This window comes from Phaseolus vulgaris, chromosome 11, assembly GCF_000499845.2.
Source record: "Phaseolus vulgaris cultivar G19833 chromosome 11, P. vulgaris v2.0, whole genome shotgun sequence".
Lineage (NCBI taxonomy): Eukaryota > Viridiplantae > Streptophyta > Magnoliopsida > Fabales > Fabaceae > Phaseolus > Phaseolus vulgaris.
Genome location: NC_023749.2, coordinates 3,215,694 through 3,240,214, shown reverse-complemented (window position 1 = coordinate 3,240,214; position 24,521 = coordinate 3,215,694). Strand labels below are relative to the sequence as shown.

The window sequence follows — 24,521 nt, the reverse complement described above, 5'->3', positions numbered from 1 at the left end:
TATTCATTTACTATTTACAGTATATTGTGTGGTAAATAAAGCGGACAAATATTCAAAGAATAGAAAACGAGAAGAACCAACAACACCGGATATGGGATCAAATTATTACCAATGAAAAGAAGTAACGTTATTTCATAAATATTCTGTTATATAATTTAATTTTAAATACTTTCTATTTAGTTTTAAACCTTTTTATTTTTCTATTCGGATGTTGCTTGGTTTGATATTTTTGAATATTCGAAATGTATTCAATAATAATTTTCACTGTCCATAATATTATCTGATATCGTTAAATAATTGGTATATTTGTATCTATTTAAATATTTATTTGATGTGACATTTCCTCTCAAACTTCTCACAAACACAACACAGTACAAAACTACAACAGTGTCAACCGGTCAAACTGCTGAATTGTAGTTGCAATTGCAGTTGCAATAGCTACCAACACCATCTCATGTTCTAATAACACCCTCCTCAAGCAAAACAGTGAAACAATTTTTTTAATTTTTTCAAGTCTTTTACTTATCTTATAATTTCTTATAAATAATATATATTTTTGAATAAAAATTTGATACGGATAATTTTTTTTGCAGTTTGAAAGATAATTTATTGTCTTATTTCATATGGAAAGTAGCCAGGTGTCGTGTGTACGCTGAGAGGCATTGGGCGTGAGGGTCACCGAGAGGTGATACGGCCGAAAACCCATACCGACAACTTCCCATGCACGCCACGTGTACAAATAATATTTTTTTTATTTGCATTTAATTTCGTAATTAATTTTATGGATGCTTTGCTTTCTGCATCGTCTCTGGGCGTTCAATTGCTTGGCCTATGGTCTTGGACCGTTTCGTTGACCTGCCCCACCTCTCCTATAAGGACAGAAACGCAACCGTTTCATCTTCATTTCTTCTAAATTTTTGTTTGCGTTAGCTTAGTAGTTGTAGCAGTAATGGTGAAGTAGAGGAGAGGAATCGCGATCTGGGACACGGTGTAGCTCAAAGAATAAGGATCGAGTTCAGATGGGTTTCTTCAGTGCCATTTTGGGGTTTTTCGGATTCGGGGTTGGAATTTCGATTGGTCTTGTTGCCGGCTATTTTCTCTTCATCTACTTTCAACCCACTGATGTTGAGGTATGTATGCGTGTGGCACCATACACTGTGATTCTTTAAGCATTGTCTTCGTGTTTCACTTTGATTTGTGGCTTTGACAGGATCCTGAAATCAAACCATTGGTGGAGCAAGAGCAAGAGACTTTGCAGCGGATGTTTCCAGAGATTCCTCTCTGGGTAAAAAGTCCGGATTTCGATCGGGTAACCCAACTACTCAATTGCTTTGATTGTTTCTTTTTCTGGTTTTAGGATGGCCACTGAACTAATAAGTTTCTCCGTTTCTTCTCCAGCTTGACTGGCTCAACAAATTTTTGGAGTATATGTGGCCGTATCTTGATAAGGTTTGTAGTTTTTATGTGCTTTGCCTGGACTTTTGATCCTCCTTGTTTCTTGTCTTGTTTGACTGCAGTGATGTTTTTAATTATTTATTAGGCAATTTGCAAGACTGCCAAGAACATTGCAAAACCCATAATTGCTGAGCAGATTCCTAAATATAAAATTGATTCTGTTGAGTTTGAAACACTCACGCTGGGTTCACTGCCGCCAACTTTTCAAGGTTAGTAGATCTGGACATTCTTAGGGTTTTGACAATGTTTTGTGAACTGTGTCAGCTATTTTTATCGAGTTTTCTTTTTTGGTATAACTAAGAGATATAGTCCCACCGGGTCGCTCCATTCTTTTTGGATAAAATGGTACCCGAATCAGACTTTTAGATGTGACTTTATGCCCAAACCGAGAGTTTAATCCCAGACATTGGTTAAGGAACCCAAATAGACAACTTGTGCTGACAATTTTTTGTTTCGTGGAGTTACTATTCTATTGTTTGCAAAGGGATAATATAGGAAGAGGTTTTCCTGCTGTCTGGGAGAGAAGTAATTTCGAATGTTAACCTTCAATTATATTTTTAACTTACAAAGTTAATCTATTGTAAGAAGAAAAAATAGCTGTTAGATCATGATGAGTGAACCCTTGGCTGTTTGAAATATGACTGCAGCTTGTCTAGGTCCATAAATATGGCTATTTTTAGACACTGGCAATGATAATGTCTTTTCGGGACACACAAGACATTATCAGAAAAAAATTGATTGATAGAGAAAGAGTAACCAACATTTACACACAAGTTTCTCGTTTGTCACTGTATGCACAACTCCAACGTCATGGATTTTGTTGGTCTAGAATCAAAATTCCCCTATTAAATTCAAGGTTTGAAATTGAGATTGCTCTGTACTTGAACTGGAACCAACAAGTGAGAGGACAGTTTTCAGCTTGGAATTGAAGAAAACTTGTTTTATATGATGCATTTCCCTGGAAGACCTCTGTTGAGTTTTATTTCTTGTGTGAGTCGGTTGTTAAAGTCTTAAAGATGACTCTTTTATGTCTTCATCTTTGCATTAAAGGGTTATTTGCTATTCTATATGTTATAATTGATTCTGTCTAGATAACCTTTTTTTTGTCGTATTTATATTCATAATATTTCTTTTCTTGAACGCACATTGATAGGAATGAAAGTTTATGTCACTGATGAGAAGGAGTTAATTATGGAGCCTTCTGTAAAATGGGCTGGAAACCCTAATGTCACTGTTTCTGTTAAGGCATTTGGGTTGAAAGCAACTGTGCAGGTAATTTGTTGTGTTTTTGTGTGTTAGTAGAAAATGGGTAGATGATTTTTCCCCTTCTTACTGAGATCTCTGATTTCTATATCAGGTTGTAGATTTGCAAGTTTTCCTATTGCCTCGCGTTACTTTGAAGCCTTTGGTTCCTAGTTTTCCTTGCTTTGCCAACATAAATGTCTCCCTTATGGAAAAGGTTGGTGATTGTTGTATTACTCCCCCACCTACTTTTTATACACACTTGAACATTTAATGGAAGACACAACGAATATTTGATAGGGTTTCCTAGTTTTCGTCAACTGTAGTAGCTATATTCGATAGCAAATTCTGTCTCTGGAGGAGTGATTTCTTGTTGGAATTAACACTGGTAGAAACCCCTTACTGGATGGTTGGAAATTATGTTCATATTAGGAAGGAGGAGCAGGGATAGGTCTTTCATTCTGATCTACTTGTGGGCAAATATCATGGTCATCCTATTGAAAATGCTTAAATTTAGGATATATTTCTGGATTATTTTGTTGCTTGTATATTTGAATTGTTTTGTTGTCCCCGTAATGTCTTTGAAAGTTTTTAAAGAATGAGCTATAATTGTTTTTACTGTTTAGAATACACATCTATTAAGGATCACTATCTTCTAGAAACCACAATCACAACTCCCTTACAATGTAAGCCTAAATGAGATAACCTTTGCAATTGTGATGTTAAGAATGAAAAAACTAATCATAGTCATTGATATTTATGCATCTTACAACTGAAAGGTGACTTTCAACATATTTTGAAATTCTAGGACAGTTGGGACTTGTTCCGTGAACGTGATATGATGGGATAAGGGAATGTGATATGATGGGATAAGGGCATGTGATACGATGGGATAAGGGAATATGATATTATAACAAGATAAAGTATAATCATATTTAGTGTTTAGCGCACACAGACAAGACAATAAGCTAAATAAAGATAGCATATAATATACATTATGTTGAAATGACAAATTTTCATTAAAATTATATATAATTTTCTAATAATCGAATTTCAATTTAAATTTGTTACAAATTATGAAAATTACAAAAAAAATAATAACTTTGACTAAATTATATTTTATTTATAGAACTATTTATTATAAAATAAGAAATTAAAAAGATTTTAAAATTATAATTAGCATATATATTATGATATAAATTAATATTATCAAAATTATACAGAATTTTATTTTATTTATATAGGTACTTTTTCTTAAAATTGTAAATGCATTATGAAAGTTTTGTTAAATTAATATTATGATGCATTTTTTTTAAAAGAATTTGAATAATATGATTTTTTTTATATTCTAAATCTAATTGCTATTATAATTTAAATTTATGTTTGAATATATATATATATATATATATATATAATTATCATATGCAATCCTATATATATATGTTTGAATATATATATATATATATTTATATATATATATAATTACCAAATGGACCCTTTTATAGTGACGATTAATTATCAAACTCTCAGCTTTTGTCAAAAATAACTTGCTTCATGTTAGTAGTTTAGCAACTTTAAATATAATTGTGACTGCTTTTCTTTGATTAGGGTGGACTTCCTCCATATGTAAATGTTCTTTGATTTTATGTATATTTTAGTTAATGCTTATTATAATGATATCTGGAGTTGTTATTGCCATTTTATGATAACCTATGATGTTGAAATTCCAACATTTTTTCTTCCTTATAGATAATTGAATTGTTATTTGATTTTATTTTAATGTTTGAGGGAACTTTGGTTTTGTTTTCTTCCTTCCCAAAATTGATATATCAACTAGTGATTATTTTTTATATATGGTATGTACTTATCTTCTCTTTGTTTCCGGTGTACATTATCTTGTAGCCACATGTTGACTTTGGGCTAAAGCTCATAGGGGCTGATCTTATGTCTATTCCAGGCGTCTATAGGATCGTTCAGGTAAAAAATGCCATTGTTTTTATTTGTGTTTGCATGGTAGACTTGCTTACATTTGTTTTCCACCCTTTAAGCCAGAATGGCTGCTGCCTGCATAGTAGACCATGTCACCTGTGGTAGATATGAAGAATTGTTTGCTCAAATAGATTTTATTTTGGAATGAGTGATATTATCAATCTTGACCATTGATTTTGTGTTTGCACAAAATATCTTGCTTGCAGAATGAAGGGAGAATTATCATGGAACCATTTCTTGCATCAAGCTGGTTTGGTGTTTGTTCATGATAGATAGAAATTTGATTGCTTGGGAAATTGGAACTTGTGTGTTAGTGATTGAAATTGCTTGTATAATGTGGATGTGAACATGAAGAAATACAGTAGGTAGTGTGGAGGTCTTAAATTTAATGGTTTGTGGACTTGTTAGGTGTTATCTTACAGTTCATTGAGGGTATAATCAGGTCTTATTAGCTAAAGTGGTTCAATGGTGTGCAGTTATAATTTTTTATTGAAGCCAGTTTCTAGTTTGGCTATTTGTGATTTATTCTTTTGTAGCATCCTATTTTTTTTTTTTTACTAAGCTTATTTTGGTTTATTGAAGTATTCGGTGCTTTTAAACTAATTTAAAGAGTGTTCTTTTCAGGATCTTATCAAAGATCAGGTTGCAAACATGTATTTATGGCCCAAAACCTTGGAAGTTCCAATTTTAGATATGTCAAAGTATGCTTCTTCATTTCTATAAATATTTTTCAAAATATATTTTTATATTGCCTCAACTCTTTTCTGTTTTTCTTGCAAATGTTATTGGGAAATCGTAGAGCCTTGAGGAGGCCCGTTGGAATTTTACATGTAAAGGTTCTTCATGCAATGAAGCTAAAGAAGAAAGATCTTCTTGGTGCATCTGACCCTTATGTGAAGCTAAAGCTTACTGATGATAAATTGCCATCGAAAAAGACTAGTGTGAAGCACAAGAACTTAAATCCTGAATGGAATGAAGAATTTAATTTGATTGTTAAAGATCCAGATTCCCAGGTTTTAGAGATTAATGTTTATGACTGGGAGCAGGTAAACCTCTTGAACTTTTTGAGTGTTTTTTCTAGTTTCTTCTTATGATATCTCAACTGAATGTTGGTTTTATATCTTGTTTAGGTTGGGAAACATGACAAGATGGGTATGAATGTGGTATCTTTAAAAGATGTTTCCCCTGAAGAGCCTAAAAGTTTTACTCTTGACCTCCTAAAAACCATGGATCCCAATGATGTCCAAAATGAGAAGTCACGTGGGCAGATTGTTGTAGAATTGACATATAAACCCTTCAAGGAGGAGGATTTGGCCAAGGGGTTTGACGAGACGCAGACAGTGCCAAAAGCTCCTGAAGGTACCCCGGAAGGTGGAGGTTTGCTTGTAGTTATAGTCCATGAAGCTCAAGATGTCGAAGGAAAGTATCACACTAATCCACATGTACGACTTATTTTCAGAGGGGAGGAGAAAAAAACTAAGGTAGATAATCCTAAGAAATATTTGCATTTTTTTATTTCTTCTGAATTATCCGCAATAAATAAAATAGCAGGTTTCCTAAACTTTCCTGTGGAAGATAGGAAAAACCACTTAAAACGCTCAGGTTTTAATATGCCTTAATGAGTTTTTAGACTTCTTTACATTCAACTAATCCCTGTAGACTGTTGATAATAGACCCTACTTGGGAGGGGTGGGGTACAAAGTCTAATCTGGTAAATCTCTTTTGGAATGTAGTATAGCGTCAGAGCTTTTAATCAAACATATTGTAATTTAGCTATTCAACCCACCATGTGGTATTGGTTTGTGAGTTTAATAGGTTGCTAAAACAACGGCTGTATAATGACATTGCTGATTTGATCTAATGGATTCACGTCTTTAGTCAAATTCCAAATTCATTGATTTTGTTTAACTATACCAAAAGTAGAGAAGACCAAGAAGATGGTAGCATGTACATTATTTGGATTGGTATTAGTTTTTTTATGGAATGCTAATGATACTGTGGTCATAATCACAGCGCATTAAAAAGAATAGAGATCCAAGATGGGAAGACGAGTTCAGTTTTATGGTGGAGGAGCCTCCCACCAATGATAGATTACACGTGGAGGTTCTCAGCACGTCATCACGAAACCTTCTCCACCAAAAGGTACATAATCATAGCAAGTCTGTTCCAAATATGTAATGTAATATTATTAATATGATGGTATGCTGTAGAAAAGGTACATGATCATATCAAGTCTTGTGTTACGAATATATACTGTAGAAACTAAAAAACTAAACCCGCCAGACTAGGAACCTCAAATTGTTGAAAGAAGTTGAAGTACTTGCAGAATCTACACATTATTAATGATTCCAAATCCAAATATAAAAAATTTAGGTTGCATTATACACAAGTGCCTTTAGCTTTGGGTGATGTTTTGTTCAATTTTCCTGCATGTGCTTCCAATTAAAGCATTTATTTTACCGCAACATGCTCAGAGTTTTCTATTTTCTATTTTAACGGAAGCTTTATGAGTTTACATATTTATGAAGTTGATTGTTTTAATTGGAAGCAAAGAAAGTAAATCACATGTGTCTAAAGTTCAAGGGAGGTTTATATACGTTGGGAATGATGACTGTATTCGTGTTTGTAGAATTGAATACATGTGAAATTGTCTTCGGTAGTTCATTCTGAATTTTTTGGGAGATAGGAAGGTAGAGAGGATATTTTATATGTTCTGCGGTAAACTATATGCTCATGCATTAGTTTTTTGTCATGACTATCTTTGGCCATGCCTTTACTAGTTTTTGCCCTTCATTGCTAAAATACATATTTATATGCTCACCTTCAACTTTATGTTTTTAACACTCAGACGATTCCTGGATTGCATAAACATGTTCTTTTAAGCCCAATGGTTTTTTTTTTCCCCTTTCGTGTTACTTGACTTAGCTGAGTTATCCGCTGCTCCTTTTGGCATTAGGAAACTTTGGGTTATATCGACATCAATCTTGGGGATGTTGTTGCCAACAAAAGAATTAACGAGAGGTACCATCTTATAGACTCCAAGAATGGTCGCCTCCAGGTAGAGTTGCAGTGGAGAACCTCACAAGCATGATGAAATAATTCTCCATCAATTTGTATTTCTGATTCCTTTCTCCGCCCTCCTTTCATTTTAAAATTGTCTCGTGAGATATATTGGTTTTATTTGTCAATCATGTACATGTTTGTGAAAAAGGTTTGAAATAGCAAAAGCATAAATACGATTTGGTTTGGAGTATAATATACGTTTACATTATTTGTTTGAAGACCACCTATTTATATGATGCTTAACCGACTTTCATTTGGTCTCTTGATCTGTGCCCCGTGTTTCTTTTTTTCTGGTTTCTTCCCAGATTAATTGACTAGCCCCAATCCAATATATCATGAATCTAGAGGCAATGAAATGTAGTAAGAATTTTGTTATCTGGTACTTTTGACTCACGAAATTTACGTAGTCGTAAGCAGCCATTCATGTTGGTCTGAAAGATTCAGTTTACAAGAGCTAATATCTCATCAAAACCTACCCGTGGCTTCCATCATTTGGAAATTGTTTTGATAAAAATTCCTCAAATTCTCCTTAGGGGATTCCTTATTATAACCGTCTTACACAATTTTTTTCTATTGTACGTTTATTTAATATATTTTATTTTATTAATACAAGGAAATATTTTGTCATTTTATATAAATTATTTAAAAAATAAAATTATTTTTAAAATTTTTAAATTAATATGAATGTATAGTAGTTCCTTGTTTCTTATTTTAAGAGAGCATACTTTCGTAAAAATTGAGTAAAAAAAAAATTGTCAAAACATCTCAATCTTAGATGTCAACACTCTCTCCCTCCATTGTTTGTTAGTGTATATTAATTTCTGTGCAAATATTTAAATTGAAGATACATTTTATACAGAATATAATGTTTAAAATTTCATATCAACTTTGAGAAAAATGTGAATATTTTTATTTAAGGTTTTTTTTAATTAACGTTTTTAAGAAAAAACAAAGTTAAATGAGAATTTTCAAAGTGTTTAAGTTAACTTATACATAAATTTAAAATAAAATTTTAAAGAAGTCGTGTTGAAAGATTTTTATAAACTAATTGTAACTTATAAAAATGATTTTACTTTATATTTAATGGTGTTTATAAAAAAAAGTTTATTTAGAAAACCTTTACAAAAGTGATGGAATAACTTAGTTGCAATAGTTAAAATTTGAGATTAGATTCATTTAAAAAATTATTCAAAATTTAAAATGAAACACTATAGTTATAACAAAAACTCAAATATATAATTAATTCAATTATTTTTATATAGATTTTTTAGTTTTTAAGTATTTGTCTAAAAGCAAATTATATGGATAATGGACATAAAGGTGACCCTCAAAGGATTATATGACCATAGGATTAAACTCTAAGCTTTAGTTTAAAAATTACTTGAATACGTTTTTATAGTATATATAGAACTACGAAGTTTTGAATTTTATCTTTTATGATAAAATATTCTTCTTATGTTGCTCTAGAATTAAAAAATAATTGTTTTGTATCTCAATGATACTCGTAAATATATGTTGAATAAAATATCACGCGACACTTTAGCCTTTTTAATATAGTATCAATATTTAACATTTAAAAAATAGAATCTACTAAAAAAATATTATTTATTGAGATGAAAATAAAAAAATTATATTTTACATAAGCTAAACTTGACACTCACTCTTTTATAAGGACTACTAACAATTATAATAATTTTACATAAATAAAAACAATTCATTTCATAAAAACCAAAAAATCTTAAATCTTATGTTACAAAGATTTTAAAAGTTAGAAAATTGTAAGAGAAACTGTCATCATAACATTTTTTTATTTCGTTTTATTGTGTTTATTTACGTGTAAGTTTTAAACGAAAATTATAAACAGAAGGTAAACAAGTTTTCAAGATTGTTTGTTTGAATCTACGTCTTTATATATATAGGAATTTTCAATTATAATAGTTTGTTTTTTTTATACACAATTTTTTTCTGATTTTATCTTTATTTAATATATCTTATTTTATTAGTACAATAAAATATTTTGTCATTTCATATAAATTATTTGAAAAATAAATTTATTTTTAATTTTTAAATTAATATTAATTTACAGTTTTTATATGATGCTTTCCATTCTTCCTTAAGGCAACAATACTAAAAGAGAATACTCTCACACGTTTCCACACAAAATCTTACATATCAGATAAAATAACCTCAATTTTCAATCATTCTCTTCACTTTATTTCAAGCAACTATATTTTTTGATAAAATCATTTTTCTTTTGTATCTACCATCAAATTAATCCTAACCTTAAAGTGAACATCATCATACTATTCGATTCCAAAATAATCAGTGGAAGAAAAGAAAAAACTTAAAGAAAAGAGACTCTAATTGAAAAAAAAGATTGTTTAATTAATTTATAATTATTTTACATGTTATTTTTTGTTTTCAAAAAAATTATGTATTTATGTAACATTATTATTTTTGTATATATATTAAATTTTTATAATTATGAAATACTACAAGAAAATCATGAAATAAAAACTAATTTTTAGAGACCAAAGTAATTAGTTGCAACAGTAACTAAATTAGATATCATTTTAGAAACTAAAAGAAAAATTGGTTTCTAAATTAATTTTTATTATTGTTAAGTAGTTTCTAAATTGATATCTAATTAACAACAAAGTTTTTATTATTGTTAAATAGTTTTTAAATGGTCTCTAATTTAGTTACTATTGCAACTAATTATTTTCGTCTCTAAAAATTGGTTTTTATTTCATGATTTTCTTGTAGTTGAGTAAAATAAATGCACAGAAAAAGAATGGATTTATTTAAATACACAATTAAATAATTTTTGGACAGATGGATAAGAAAATCTTAAAGTTTATCTCTGGTCCGAAACAAATTGAACATTATTGCCTTGCATAAGAAACTTGCTCATATATTTATGCTGAAAACTTCCACAGTACCTTTTTATTACCTGGTTTTATTCACACAAAAACTCAAATTATTCAATGAAAAATATATAGTTTTATTTAGAAATATAAAAAAATGTGAATGCAGTTTGTCCCTTCCTAATTTTGATTTGTTTTTAGGTGATTGATTATGAATTGTGGTGAAGCGAGGGAGTGAGCCAATTAAGAAACGTGACGTGGCGATAGAGAAGTGGGAAGGCATGGGAATATGCTATGGTACTGGGAGCACCACCCATACATACAGCACAATTATCCATCCATTCACTCATTCATTCATTCTCAGTTAACAGTTTGCAGTTAGCAGTGCAGTGAGGTTTGCTTCTTTGTCGTTTGGTTTTCCCTTCAAACAGATTCCGTTATCCCTTCAGTATGGCGTTGCCGGTGGTGGTCGACTCGGAGTACCTCAAGGAGGTCGACAAGGCTCGCCGCGATCTCCGTGCACTCATCGCTAACAGGAACTGCGCTCCTCTCATGCTTCGTCTCGCGTATGTTCTTCTTCTCTATTTCGTTTATTTTCTCCAACCAAACAGTTTCATGCTGATACTTAGGTTTAGAGTTTTCGCTTGTTGCACGGTCAACGCCGCGATCGTGCAATTGTATTTCGTTTTTCCGTTCATGAAATTGCTTAATCTGGTGCAGCTGGCACGATGCCGGCACTTACGATGCCAAAACCAAGACCGGTGGACCTAACGGTTCGATCCGGACCGAGGAAGAGTATTCTCACGGCTCCAACAATGGCTTGAAGAAGGCTATTGATTTCTGCGGTATGTTTTTTCTTGTCTCGTTCGCTTTTATCTTTTCCTAAAATTATCATTCAATCCTCGTTTTCATTTTCCTAGCTAGGTAGCAGGTAGCAACATATTTGTGGTTAGGAATTGAAATTCTCCGTGTTTATCTATTTGCGCTTTGTGCTATTTGAGTATTGAATTTATAACGAGACATATAGGCTTGAATTTGATTTTATATTGGCGTGGTCCTGCCTTGTGTTGAATCGAGATTCGAACCTATTCCAGTTTAACTTGCCTAGGATATTTTTAGCAAAATAGTACCGCTGGTTGTAACTGTGCTGGTCCCCTTATTTTTCTGAGAGTTGGCTTATTTTCTGATGTCACAGAGGAAGTGAAGGCAAAACATCCTAAAATTACATACGCAGATCTTTACCAGGTGATCATTCTGTTTTCTTTCAGTTATTTGTTATGAAAGTCTGTAGTGAATCTGATGATTTGGTACTGATTCGTTTAGTGAAAATTGTAGAATGGGGTAAATGAACTTCTAAATTTGTCTGAGATGTATATGATAATTGATTCAGGGTTCCATTTTCTGCAGCTTTTAATTCAATTTACTCTTTTTGTCCGCTGTTTTTTACGCAAATCTGGTGGATGAATGAATCATAAAGTTACAGACTTATCTAGTCCAGTGACGCAGTGCCTTGTTACACTTAAGGCTCATGCTCTCATAATGTTTGACAACCCTGATTACTTATGGTTTCAACTTACAACCCTTGATGCGGCTGTGATATTGTGGTTAGTGGTTGTGTTCACAACCACATCACACCTTTTGATATGGTTGATAATCACAAAATGATCTGCAACATAAGTGCAATCAAAGTTCTCAAACAAGTTTTTCATCATTCTTTCTCTTTACTTGGTAGATTTAGATGAAATTTTGAAGGCTGGGGAGTTTTAGGGTGTTGGCAAGTTGACGAACGAAAGGTATTATTTTAAAGGCATTTACGGCGTGTTCCATACTACACACAAATGTTTCCCTCTCAAAAGAAAGGGGAAAAATCAGTAAAACAAGAATTATGGGGAACTATGTCAATTTTTGGATTAAGAGCTATACTTATACTACACCTAGATTTTCTAGTTAAAAAGCTTACTGGAGTACAATTAAAGCTCAAGCTCCTCTGTTAGTTAATGGGATGCGTTTCAAGTTTAACGTTAGTGCTTAAGATTTCTGCAACGAAGTTGAACACCATTTGACTGGATTTTCTTATGCACTTATGTACTAATGTTTAAGGTTAGAAAATGTCAGCAATTTCGAATTCTGAATATCAAAGTTTCCCTTAACGTTTCTGTAATAGTTTATATCAGAATCAAGCGTTTCTTGATTGTGTATATGACGCACAAGTCAATTAAATCCAATGAGTGCATGAATTCAGATTCTGTTGAAACAGAGAGGCAGAAGATTATCACTCATGGGGCATACGTTGTATAAAACAAGACTCACATTCTCAAGTAGAGAATTAAACTAACTGCCTTATATATTATACAATCTGCTAAAAAATCATTTCTTTCTTCACGTGCTTCCAGCTTGCTGGCGTTGTTGCAGTTGAGGTTACCGGGGGTCCCACAGTTGATTTTGTTCCTGGTAGAAAGGTATGTTATGCCATACAAAGTCGGAATATTTATTCTTATGAAATCACCGAATCTTATTTAGTTTACGTAATTTTCTATTCTTGTAGGATTCAAAAGTATCTCCTAAAGAAGGGCGGCTTCCTGATGCTAAACTAGGTGTGTTTTTAAATTTGTCAGTTGTAGAACTATTCTCTTTCCCTGGACTGTGAAATATGTTATATATTTTGTATTCCCTTCACAATAGACAGGGTTAAGAATGTTAATGAAAGCATAAGAATATGCCAATGCTGTTTGTAGGTGTCCCTCATCTCCGTGATATCTTTCATCGAATGGGCTTGACTGATCGAGATATTGTGGCACTGTCTGGAGGGCATACGCTGGTAATTCTCCTTTCGTGTATTGTCTCTTTTATTACTTACTGTGTTTATGGTAAGATATACTTATCTTAATTTCTGTGGTCTTATAAGGGGAGAGCACATCCAGAGAGATCAGGGTTTGATGGACCTTGGACAGAAGACCCTCTGAAGTTTGATAACTCATACTTTGTGTAAGACTCGTGTTGTATGCGATATTATTAATTTTTGCTTTTCTACAAAAACATTTTGTAGAGCTTCACTAGTGCCTGGCAATACGGAAAACGGAAAGAGTTTGATTTTTGTCTACTACTGAATATCACCATTGACCAGGGAACTTTTGAAAGGCGATTATGCTGGACTGCTCAAACTTCCAACAGACAAGGCTTTATTGGAGGATCCTGAATTTCGCCGTTACGTTGAACTATATGCGAAGGTAATTGAGATTAATTCAAATAACTACCATAGGAAATGTGTTTGTGCCGTATCCAAATTACCAATTAATGTTTCTCTGTAGTGTTTTATCGGTCTGTTTGTTTAGTATAAGCACCATTAAGCCTGTGAGCTAATTGCATTAATTATTAGACCAATCTTTTGTCCTGAGTTACCTCTAGGGCTGGTCCAGTGGTGAGGGATTTGTGTCGTATTCATAAGGTAGTAGGTGGTTCTACTCTCATTGCGACATTGTCACCGTTGTCCACAATAAAATCTTCTGGCCTGAGCTCATTAAGTAGTGATTGATTAGTAGGACCCTTCATACCCATAAGCCTTGTGCTTTGGAGTTTACTAGGCTATCTTGGCACTTCATTAAGTTAAAATGTTATTTTTCCCTTTGTGTTAGTTGGGTGGCAAAACCAACAAATTAACTTATTTAATGTGACATCAACCTTTTATCCATTGGTTGGTCAGGTATAAATAAAACTACTTACTTTTCCGGCAATTGACCATACCTTGGCGTTCGTTTTCTTTCTTTTTATAATGATGAAACTAATTTGTACATTAAACTAAATAACATGCCTGTTAGCCTGGAACAGAGCTAGACGTAGATTATTGGATGGCCAACCGTAGAACAGTTTTACAAAAACATAATTCTAAGTTTCCATACTTACATAAATTAGAAGAGAATTACAATTATAATTTAATTGTCTAATGAGTTGCACCCCTTACGAATTTTTGCTTCATTACATTCAACTTTTAAAATAATTATAGTACCTAATTAATTGAAATATTTTGAAATTATTATAAAAAATATTATTTTATTTTTCCATGGTCCATGGCTTTGGTACAATATAGACGGGTACGGTCATTTCCTTAAAACCTTAGAATAATTTAGGTCATAGGTGTGAATTTGTGATTAAATCATGTCAGAGACTTAGAAGTTATGATAAATCAATGGTTGAATTATAGAGTAAAGAAAAAGAAGAAAACGATGTTTCCTAAATTACAGGTCCCTCATTCTATTTCTGTCACAGACGCACAGTCTTACCCAGGGAGAAATAATTAGGGAAAGGGATTGAAATTTGAGGGTTGTGCAACTTCCCTATGTGCTTTCAAATAAGGTCACGCTGCATGAGACGACATATAAGAGAGAAAAAGGATTTTGAAAAGATCAGGGAGAGAGTTAGTCCCATGAATATGATTCTTTGTATCAGTAAGAATTGAACACATTTTAAGGAGTTTACGATATTTCATGTATTTTGTTTAACCAACTGAACTAGACTTCCTTGACAGTCCATAAATATGATTAAATCATAAAATATATAAATTATAATTCACGCTATAAATAATTAATAATTATACTAAAACTGTCTAATAATTCAGCCTCCCATTTAAAAGGTGATGGTCTAGTAATACTATTGTGAAAGAGTGGTATTCTATTTGAATTATGTTTTTTTTTCATTATACGTGCACAGTCCATTCTAATTGGTGGCCCTGCTATTAGCGCTTGTATTGTATGTAGAGTTTTAGAATAACTTTAGACATTTATGCGAAGTTTATGTTTTGCTCCATTAAAGAAAATTAAGAGCATAGCTATTTGCAGCAAAGTTGTGATTGCTGTTAATGCATCATTGAATTGCTTGAATCTGTCCGCTGTCTTATATTTTTAAACTGTGTCGCTCTGGCAGGACGAGGATGCATTCTTTAGGGATTATGCTGAATCGCATAAGAAACTTTCAGAGCTAGGCTTCGTGCCAAGTTCAAAGGCGATTTCTGTTAAGGATGGGACCGTACTGGCACAAGGTGCTGTTGGAGTTGTAGTTACTGCCGCAGTGGTGATTCTCAGTTACTTGTACGAAGTTCGCAAAAGAGGGAAGTAGACTTGGACCTGTTCATCTCTCTTGGATATTACGTTTGCGTGACCCCGACCCATTATGTGCAAAATAGGGTTCATTTTTGCAGCTTCAGTTTCTGTTTACTTGGAACCAATAAAGAATAATGCTACAGCCACTCTGAATTTTATATGAATAGACTAAAAATATCCTGAATACTCAATTTGACAGCAACGTCATAATGCGTAAATACAAAAGTTAACATTCCCAGTTACGTGTTATTCACTGAAAGGTTAAAGGAGGGTAGGCGTGCCCATCTGCTCAAATCAAAGAGGCTAATTTGTTGTGCATGTTTCGTGCGAGGAGATCAGAATTACGAAAACTGGTACTGCACTAGCTGAGAATTATGAAAATCATGCATTTAGTTAGGCTGCACTAGCATAGAGAATACTAGTTTAAGTGATAATCAGATATATTACCGTGTGTTGGACAGAATTATTTACATATTCAAATGATTTGTATGTATAAAATAAAGAAATGATTAGTTCATAATTGTTATAAAATTGAATATACACCATCAAACATAGCAATTTATTAAATTGTTTCCTTACAAATTATATATATTTATATTTTTTAACTTTGTATTGTATAATAAATCCTATCAATGTGAATAATTAAGATTTTTTTTATCAAGTGTTGAATACAAGGAAGGTATAGTAGATAACGGTGCGACAAGGAAAAGTGTTTGTTATGGCAATTAGGAATTAAAATTGGAGTCTTCCTGCCCTCCTCTATCTCTAATATATGCCAATAGAGAAAATGTATAGGATGGAGGAGCGGTAAAAGGAAGAATGCACAGAAAAAGGTGAGGAAGTTTGTTAATAATTTAATTTATAAATGTATTTATTTAATGTAGTATATTGAGAGGGGAAAAGGTTGAAGTTGAGGAAGACACATGTGGAGGACAGCCAAAGAGGTAGGTAAGGGCTCTTGGAAGTTAGGAGAACCTCCCACGAGTACCTAAGCACATGACAAACTCGTGTTGATGTGCTGTGCTGGCTATGATCAATCATGTAAATGCAAATCGTACGCCACAGTCTCTTCCTCTATATGTAGTAGTAGTAGTATATTAGACGACTCCCTTTTCCTTTCAACATTCACATTTCCCCTCCCATGTGACTTGGCCAGTGTTTACAATTGGGGGGAGCAAGGGGAAGAACCCTTAGCTTGCTCCTCCTTTTTGGGTTAGCTAAAAACCCCCATCATATCATATCATATGTTTCCTCATCTCATCTAATAATTATACCCAACTCATTCACTTCTCTTCTTTCGCCTTTCTTCAATCATATATTATTTATTCGTAACTTTACTATTCTACGCACATTGCATCTTTTGGCTACCCAACGAAATTTTAGTTGCCTTCCGCTGTTGTCTCCCCCAATAAAATCTCCCACTATCATACCATATCATATAACAATGAACACAACTAAATGCTAATGGTCTTGGTTGAGTTGTTCATTCTCTTTAAAAAGAGAGGATCAATTTCTTTTGCACTAAAATAGTGTGCATTAAAAGCCAATGCAGTTAATACGAGATGAGACGTTTTGGCGAATAGAATTTTTAAAAGTTGTGCGTGTTTTTAGGTGCACACAAATTGATTTGGTTACTCGGGGTGCGGTACAGGAAGTGGTGTGTTATGTGGCATAGTTGAACATAGAACAGTGGAAGGATTTGGTCTAGAATTGCAAGTACAGTCAGAAGAGATGAATAGGTGGGTGAAATACTCCCAAATAATTTCACCCATGTGGACTGAATCTTTTCCCTACAATCGTGCCGTTCCTCCTTGAAAGCAACCTGTACCCATGAATATTAACCCTTACCAACCACTTTACGTTCTCAGGGAAAGAGAAAGAGTGGATATATGTGTGGTAGTGGATAACTACTATAATAAGATGACAACAAAAAGATGAACGATGCCCCCGATCCCAACCTTTTCCTAAACTTGCAACACAAGGTTTGAGGGGAGAGAGAAACCAAAAGTGGAAGGTAAACCAAAGCCCCTACACAACCACAACCACAACCACACTCTCACTCATTTCGATTTCCAATTCTCCCCTTCTCTTATTTCAACATCTTTCCTTCAACTCAGCCTCCAACACTTCTAGAAAGTAGAAACTTGTCTATTTGATCCCTCTCTCCCTCTCTCTCTCTCTCTCTCTCTCTCATGCATGATAATGCACCAATACAATAAAGAACCACAACTACCATTACCATCTCTGTGCTTTTCCACGCTATTCTCTTTTGCCTATTGCAACTAACTTTCCCGAGTAAACTATTCTTTTAGGGAAATTAAGCCCACACCACCCTCTTATGTTTAACACACAGTATTGGTTGGTTATTATAAATCTTCTTCATATGTAAATTCTGCTTATATTACTGTATCCTTACGTTAGTTGCTGTCCACAATAAAACAAGTGAATGATTGTGAAGACCCGGAAAACGAACTATTGTTAGAGTCTTTTAGAATTATGTTTCATGATGTCAGAAATGAGAATCATCAATGATCAAATATATATATATGCAGAATTAAACTGCCATCCGATGCAGTCATGTGCTCCATCGAAAAAACATGGCTCCGTCTTCTGCGTGTACACACATGTTTATTAAAAAAAAAGGTTTAGAAAGATGAGAGGCTGTAACATTCCAAGATAATAATAAGAATCAAACTGAAATGCTGCGTTAAGGTAGGTAGATCCTCCTAATGAAGTCAATTTGGAATAATAAAAGGCTCTATAACTTGAATTTGATTCCACTGTCACATGTACATTTTTTTAATCCTCAACCTAGACGATTAAACAACAGATAGCTCAGAGCTTGAAGCTTGACATTGAGCAGCTATTGAAGAAGGAATTAGGAACTGAATTTTTACTCAGCAGAAGAAGAAGATGAATTGGCAAGTGTGGGGTTTTTAACTTTTATATTAGGGGTAAAGCGTATGAGAAATAAAAAAATGTTTCTTTTTATTCCAAAAAGGGGGTAAGAGATCACATCTTGTCCTGCCTTGCCCATACTTTAATACATTCTACTTTACACCAACCTGAAGGTTACCCATTGTTAATGTCTTTTAACTAGTTATATCATTGATGCAAATATAGTATAAATATATCATCAGATAGGGAGAGGAGAGAGAGAAAGAGCCAACAGCCACTCTCCTTAACCTGTCTCACCAACACGCGTCTAGAAGCACCAATTAGGGTCTTCCTTCTCTGTCCTCTCTCTCCCTCTCTCTCTCTCTGTATGTGTGTGTTCTGTCCCCTTTCTTTTGGAGTCAAAAGCCTATAAAACCACACCCCAACTCCCTCTTAAACCGGCTTCTTTGTTGCTGCAAGCCAATCCTAATTCCTACCCTTACTCACATTACATACGCATCATATCATATCTCTAAAGTGAGCAAAAAACAGAAATTTGACAACACAATTCAATTCTGAGCTAATTATGGGAAGATCCCCTTGCTGTGAGAAGGCTCACACAAACAAAGGTGCATGGACCAAAGAAGAAGATGACAGACTTATATCTTACATTCGAGCTCACGGCGAGGGCTGCTGGCGCTCCCTCCCCAAAGCCGCCGGCCTCCTCCGCTGCGGCAAGAGCTGCCGTCTCCGCTGGATCAACTACCTCCGCCCCGACCTCAAGCGTGGCAACTTCACCGAAGAAGAGGATGAACTCATCATCAAACTCCACAGCCTCCTCGGTAACAAGTAAGCAAACTCATCTCATATCTTGTATCCCATATTCTCGTATTCTCATCACATGAAAAAAAATCTTATCTTTTTGTCTAAATCAAAACAAGACCACAACGTTGTTGGTTGACGTTGTTGCTGCTGCTGCTGCTGTTTTAGGTGGTCTTTGATAGCTGGAAGATTGCCTGGGAGAACGGACAATGAAATAAAGAACTACTGGAACACTCACATAAGAAGGAAGCTTTTGAACAGAGGAATCGACCCTGCAACTCATAGACCTCTGAACGAAGCTGCTTCTTCTGCAACAGTTGTAACGGTTGCAACTGCCAGTAATATATCTTTCGGTAAACAAGAACAAGAGACAACAAGTTCGAGTAACGGAAGCGTGGTTAAAGGGTCCATCTTAGAACGCTGCCCTGACCTGAACCTCGAGTTAACCATCAGTCCTCCTCGCCAACAACATCAACAACAACAGCCTCAGAAGAATCTTTGCTTCGTTTGCAGTTTGGGTTTGCCCAAGAGCAAGGATTGCAGCTGCAACGTGGCCAACGCAGTCACTGCCAACAACACCGCTCCTCCTGCTTCTGCTTCTGCTTATGATTTCTTGGGCTTGAAAACCAACGGTGTTTGGGATTGCACCACCTTGGAAATGAAATGAATCCAAGCCATACCTATTAGTTAGTGTTGTTGGAGAGAACTGAGAGAATGAAATTCATTAGTTTTGAATTTTCTCTCCTTATTCCTTTCTTCTCTTCTCTGATTTCTGTAATTAATTAATTAATTAATTAATTAGTCGCTGATGCATAATATATAGTTCCAGTACAGTTGAACATCTTCCCCACTTTTCCCTTTCTTGTTACTCTTCTCTAATCTGGAATCATCATAATGGTATACCAGTATATTCATTTTTATTTTCTTCGGATTGGGATGAGTAATGACAGCTCTTTTAATCATATTTTACTGCATATTCAATGCTTTATCTGCATCATCACATCCCAGGTCATCATAGTTAATCTTTTTTCTTTCCTAATTCTTGATTTTTAATATCAGTATGAATAATAATTATTCGAGGTTTCACATGGATGCATTGAACAATTGCGGTATATCTGAATCCTGTGATTTTGGGTTTATGCCATGGTGAATAAATATCATGCGTCATACACAGAGCACAGGCACCAGTGAGGCTGTGGGTGTGGATCTTTATTTCCCTTTTTCTTCCTCTTTAAATTCTTTTTGGAGGCTTTTGGGCTTGTCTTTTATGGAGAAAAATAAAAGGAAAAGGGAGATGATAGATATATCCATCCATGTATACTCAAACAGTGAGTGGATAAGCTGGGATTGGAGGAGAAGTTTTTTGGATGGAATTAATGCTTCTATTCCACACTGCTACCTAATCATGTTTAAATAAAATAATGCTCCCTACATCTACACATCATTTCATATTTATTCTTTAATCTAATTAATCACATGTTCATGCTCCTGTGTGGAGGAAACTGAAACATGTGGCTTGTTTGGTAGGAATTGAAAAAAAAAAGTAGTAAATCTGATTTGTACTGAATACAGCTAGCTAAATACTGATACAAATGATATGAGGGTAGAGGTAGAAACAAAATAATATGTAAAACACGTGAATGAACTCGCAGAATCCGTAGTACCACATGTTCCTTCTACCAACCTCATTAACATTTAATTATATAGGCCATGCTCCAACCAACTTCTGAAGTTTGGTGTGTATAGATGCGAACATACCTAGGTTTTCCCATACTTCATTTATTTTACCTTACAGAGAGATCCACTCCAAACTCTGCTCTTCTAGATTTGGTGATATATCAAATTAGAGAGAAACCAAAGACAGGTAAAACTGAGAAGGATGGTACAGAACAATTAATTAGGTAGTTAATTGGTTTGGTTAGGTTAATGAAACCCCAGCAATCCTAAACTAGATGTTGTTTTCAGTCCACATCTATATTGATTGTTAGTTATTTAAAGAATGTTTTGTGGTGGTTTTGGGTGATGAAATGGGAGTTGCGTGATTATGTTTGTAAAGTTGCTTGGTGTGAGTATGCTTTCTGAATACTGGCTAGGTAGCTAGTAGCCACATTATTGCGTATTAGAATAGGTAAATGGCATAAATCACATTAAAAAGTGGGAGCAACAAAAATAAAATTTGCAGTAAATTGATCCTACCAACCATTCAAATATTATCTGCCGCATTAACTGAGGGTCATGTCATGGGGTCTGTCAGAGACCAATTCGATTCGATTGCCCAGTTCTGGGTGCATTGGATTAATGGGGATGTTTTTCCCCAACCTAATAACATTTCCAGATTGTGACATTCGTGTCTGTTACAAAGAAATTGAATTACGTTAATGAGTGTTTTGTTTTGTGATTTGTTAGTAAAATTGTGCAGATTAGCAGTGTTGGGATTATCAGATAAGTACGAAGAGAAAGGACAGAGGTGGTGGGAGCGTCCCTTTTGAAAGCATCCCTTTTTTCCTTTTTCAAAAGTGTTAGGTAGAGACATTAGAAGGTTCCATGAGATATTTTTATTTATATTTATTTCTTCTTCACTGCTCCCAAGCCAAGGTAGCCTCACAAAAATGATGGTGTTGTTTTGATTGCGCAGCCATGAAGTGGCCCGAGATAGATAGGGAGTTTTTGTGATTTAAATTTATTGCTCTGTTTCTGAGACCGTGAAATAGCAATTGCTACTTACTTATTGTTCCTTCTCTACTCCACTTTGATACATGTTAAATTGGTTGAAGCTGCACCCACATCACATGCATCATTTCTAGTGGGTCCATTCTGATTCATCTCTAGATCCTCACTGCATCACCTTGGAGATTACTAAATTATGGACAAGGATGCCTTACATAAGCCATTGTTTGGTGCAAGTACTTTATCCAATTCTGTTTCTTGGATGTGCATGTGTAGCATATAGATATGGATCTCATCATATTATTAATTATGATAATGTTGATAGTACCTTAACCAACTTGATAAATGGCACCACACATGTCTACACTTTATGGCCATTCCCTGGGCTCCTTTATAGGTAAAACTGGGCCTTCCTTTCTCAATTATTGCTTCTCTTTTTCTTTCCCACTTCATGCACTCAACTTTACCACAATTTTCATTTTCACTTAATGTTGGACAAACTCTGTTTCTTCACTGCCATGACCAATTAATGTAAAGTAATCAAATTACCATTGCATAATGTTAAGAAAATGAGAAGGGTTGAATTGTTGGTACTCCTTTTCTAGGCCACTTGCATAATATAATCAGACAAAAGTCATAACTGTTATTTTGGAGATAGAAATTTCCTTGCTAGTGATGAAGTCATTTTCTTAAAGCTAAAGCAAAGAACAAGAAGAAGAAGAAACTTTTATTCTTTTTAACTTGAACAACTTGAAACATCATCCACTTTCTCTTCATAATCTGTCTTTCATCTATGAAACTGCAGGTCCAAATACAGTGTAAGCAACAGACAAACACTCCAAAAATATATAAATGTGAAATCTTTTGTACTTTAGAACTTCATTCAATAATGTAAGTGAGAGGTTAAAATGTAGTTGTGAAACACTTATGTGTTCACAGAATGATGCTATAAAAAGACTTCATGCTATGCACACGAACACTGTTTTATATTTAATGATTCGATAAAACAAGTTCAAAAACTTAGTAAAATTCATGTAATGTACTTGTACAAAATCTATAGGTACAAAATCTATAGGAAAGTGTATTTTGAATTCACCTTCACTTCGTCCTTCTGGTTTCTCCTTGTTCTTTTGTACTTCTATTATCGGTTCCTCGTGTTTCAGGAGCTACTTTCCGATCTCTTGATATTTGGTGTGGTACCTGCAGGAACACTCTAAAGCTTAATCAGTATTAGCGTTAATTACCCTCCAGAAAAACTAAAAAATTAAACATTCTATCTATTTATACTACTTGTTAATGGGTCTATTGAGTATGTCGCATCATTTTAATCCTTCTGTTTTTTCTCCAATAAATTAATTTTTGTATTTAATTAATTTTATTTATTTTTCAAGCATGTCTCTTATTAACACTGACACTTAGTAAGTATACTTTTTCACGTAATATTTTCACTAATGCTTACCGTTATTCTTGACTTCGACTTCTTAATTCCCCGATGTTTGGACCTATAGACCTAACCGGTTCATGAAATAAAATCTATAGTTAGACCTAAATTAGAAAAGCATAAGGGATATTTATAATTGGGATGAGGAAAAATATGCATTTGTGTAGTGGGGGAAGGAGTTGGACAAAATGTGAGGATTGGTCCTTCAAATTGAGCCAAAAAGTAGGAACACATTCCTTTCGAAATTAACATGAGATGAACGTGTTAGTTTGGCATGTATAAGGTATAGTTTGCTATAACTGGGGTTTCCATTCACCACCTTCCACTGAAATTAGGATTAGTCTTTTTTTTTTTGCAGGCATGGACTCAAGACATGGAACTAATTATGTCGTCAATGCTTTGACAATTTATCTTCAACATAAGCTTTCTTCTCTCAACAGACACATCATATAACATAGATCAGTTACAATAAACTTCTCCATACATAACTGTAAGAAGTAGATTTTTTTCTAAATATAAATTAATTTTAAATAAATTTATATAATCTTTTTACAAATTAAATTTTTAAAATAATTATTTTAGTTATATAAATATTAATATAGAAATTTATCTAAAAAATCGATAGATATTCATTAATAGTCCTTTTGAATATCCACCTAATATTATAAGAATTGATTACGTAAAAGGGGTTTATAAAAATTCAACCTTGTTTTCGAAATGTAGGTACTAATTAGAAACTTGAATATAATTTAAATATCTCATCCTTAACTGAGTTAGTAAGGAGTTTGTTATGTCGAAATCTAGATGAGTTCTGCGGATAGTTTTTCTTCAAATTTCAGTGAATAACTTCCTAGGAATAAAGGAGAATTTTATATGTAGAAAACACTCTGACGCTCAAGTTAATAAGAGCATAAATTTCTATGCATGTATGAGTCCATAGTACTCCCTGCAAGTGGTCATGTATTTATAAGCTTTCATGGGCTTTCATCTTTGACCCTGGTCTCT

The 24,521-nt window shown here is 33.8% G+C and overlaps 3 protein-coding genes across 3 annotated transcripts; all 3 read left to right on the top strand.

The window, feature by feature from the left end:
* Positions 1-405: 405 nt before the first annotated feature.
* Positions 406-7,967, top strand: LOC137820363 (synaptotagmin-2-like). Its single transcript, XM_068624418.1, has 12 exons — positions 406-1,130; positions 1,211-1,309; positions 1,399-1,449; positions 1,541-1,664; positions 2,609-2,727; positions 2,813-2,914; positions 4,600-4,674; positions 5,311-5,387; positions 5,486-5,732; positions 5,817-6,167; positions 6,700-6,828; positions 7,643-7,967. Exons 1-12 carry the CDS (start codon positions 1,020-1,022, stop codon positions 7,775-7,777), a joined length of 1,620 nt encoding a protein of 539 aa, XP_068480519.1. The 5' UTR covers positions 406-1,019; the 3' UTR covers positions 7,778-7,967.
* A 2,849-nt stretch (positions 7,968-10,816) lies between these two features.
* Positions 10,817-15,951, top strand: LOC137820350 (L-ascorbate peroxidase 3). The gene is made up of 9 exons (XM_068624394.1): positions 10,817-11,182; positions 11,337-11,461; positions 11,812-11,861; positions 13,010-13,075; positions 13,162-13,210; positions 13,352-13,434; positions 13,522-13,601; positions 13,741-13,843; positions 15,534-15,951. The coding sequence occupies exons 1-9, from the start codon at positions 11,067-11,069 to the stop codon at positions 15,723-15,725; spliced, it is 864 nt and encodes a 287-aa protein (XP_068480495.1). The 5' UTR covers positions 10,817-11,066; the 3' UTR covers positions 15,726-15,951.
* Positions 15,952-18,660: 2,709 nt separating this feature from the next.
* LOC137820356 (myb-related protein 308-like) lies at positions 18,661-20,249 on the top strand. Its single transcript, XM_068624406.1, has 2 exons — positions 18,661-19,435; positions 19,577-20,249. Exons 1-2 carry the CDS (start codon positions 19,173-19,175, stop codon positions 20,073-20,075), a joined length of 762 nt encoding a protein of 253 aa, XP_068480507.1. The 5' UTR covers positions 18,661-19,172; the 3' UTR covers positions 20,076-20,249.
* Positions 20,250-24,521: the final 4,272 nt, after the last annotated feature.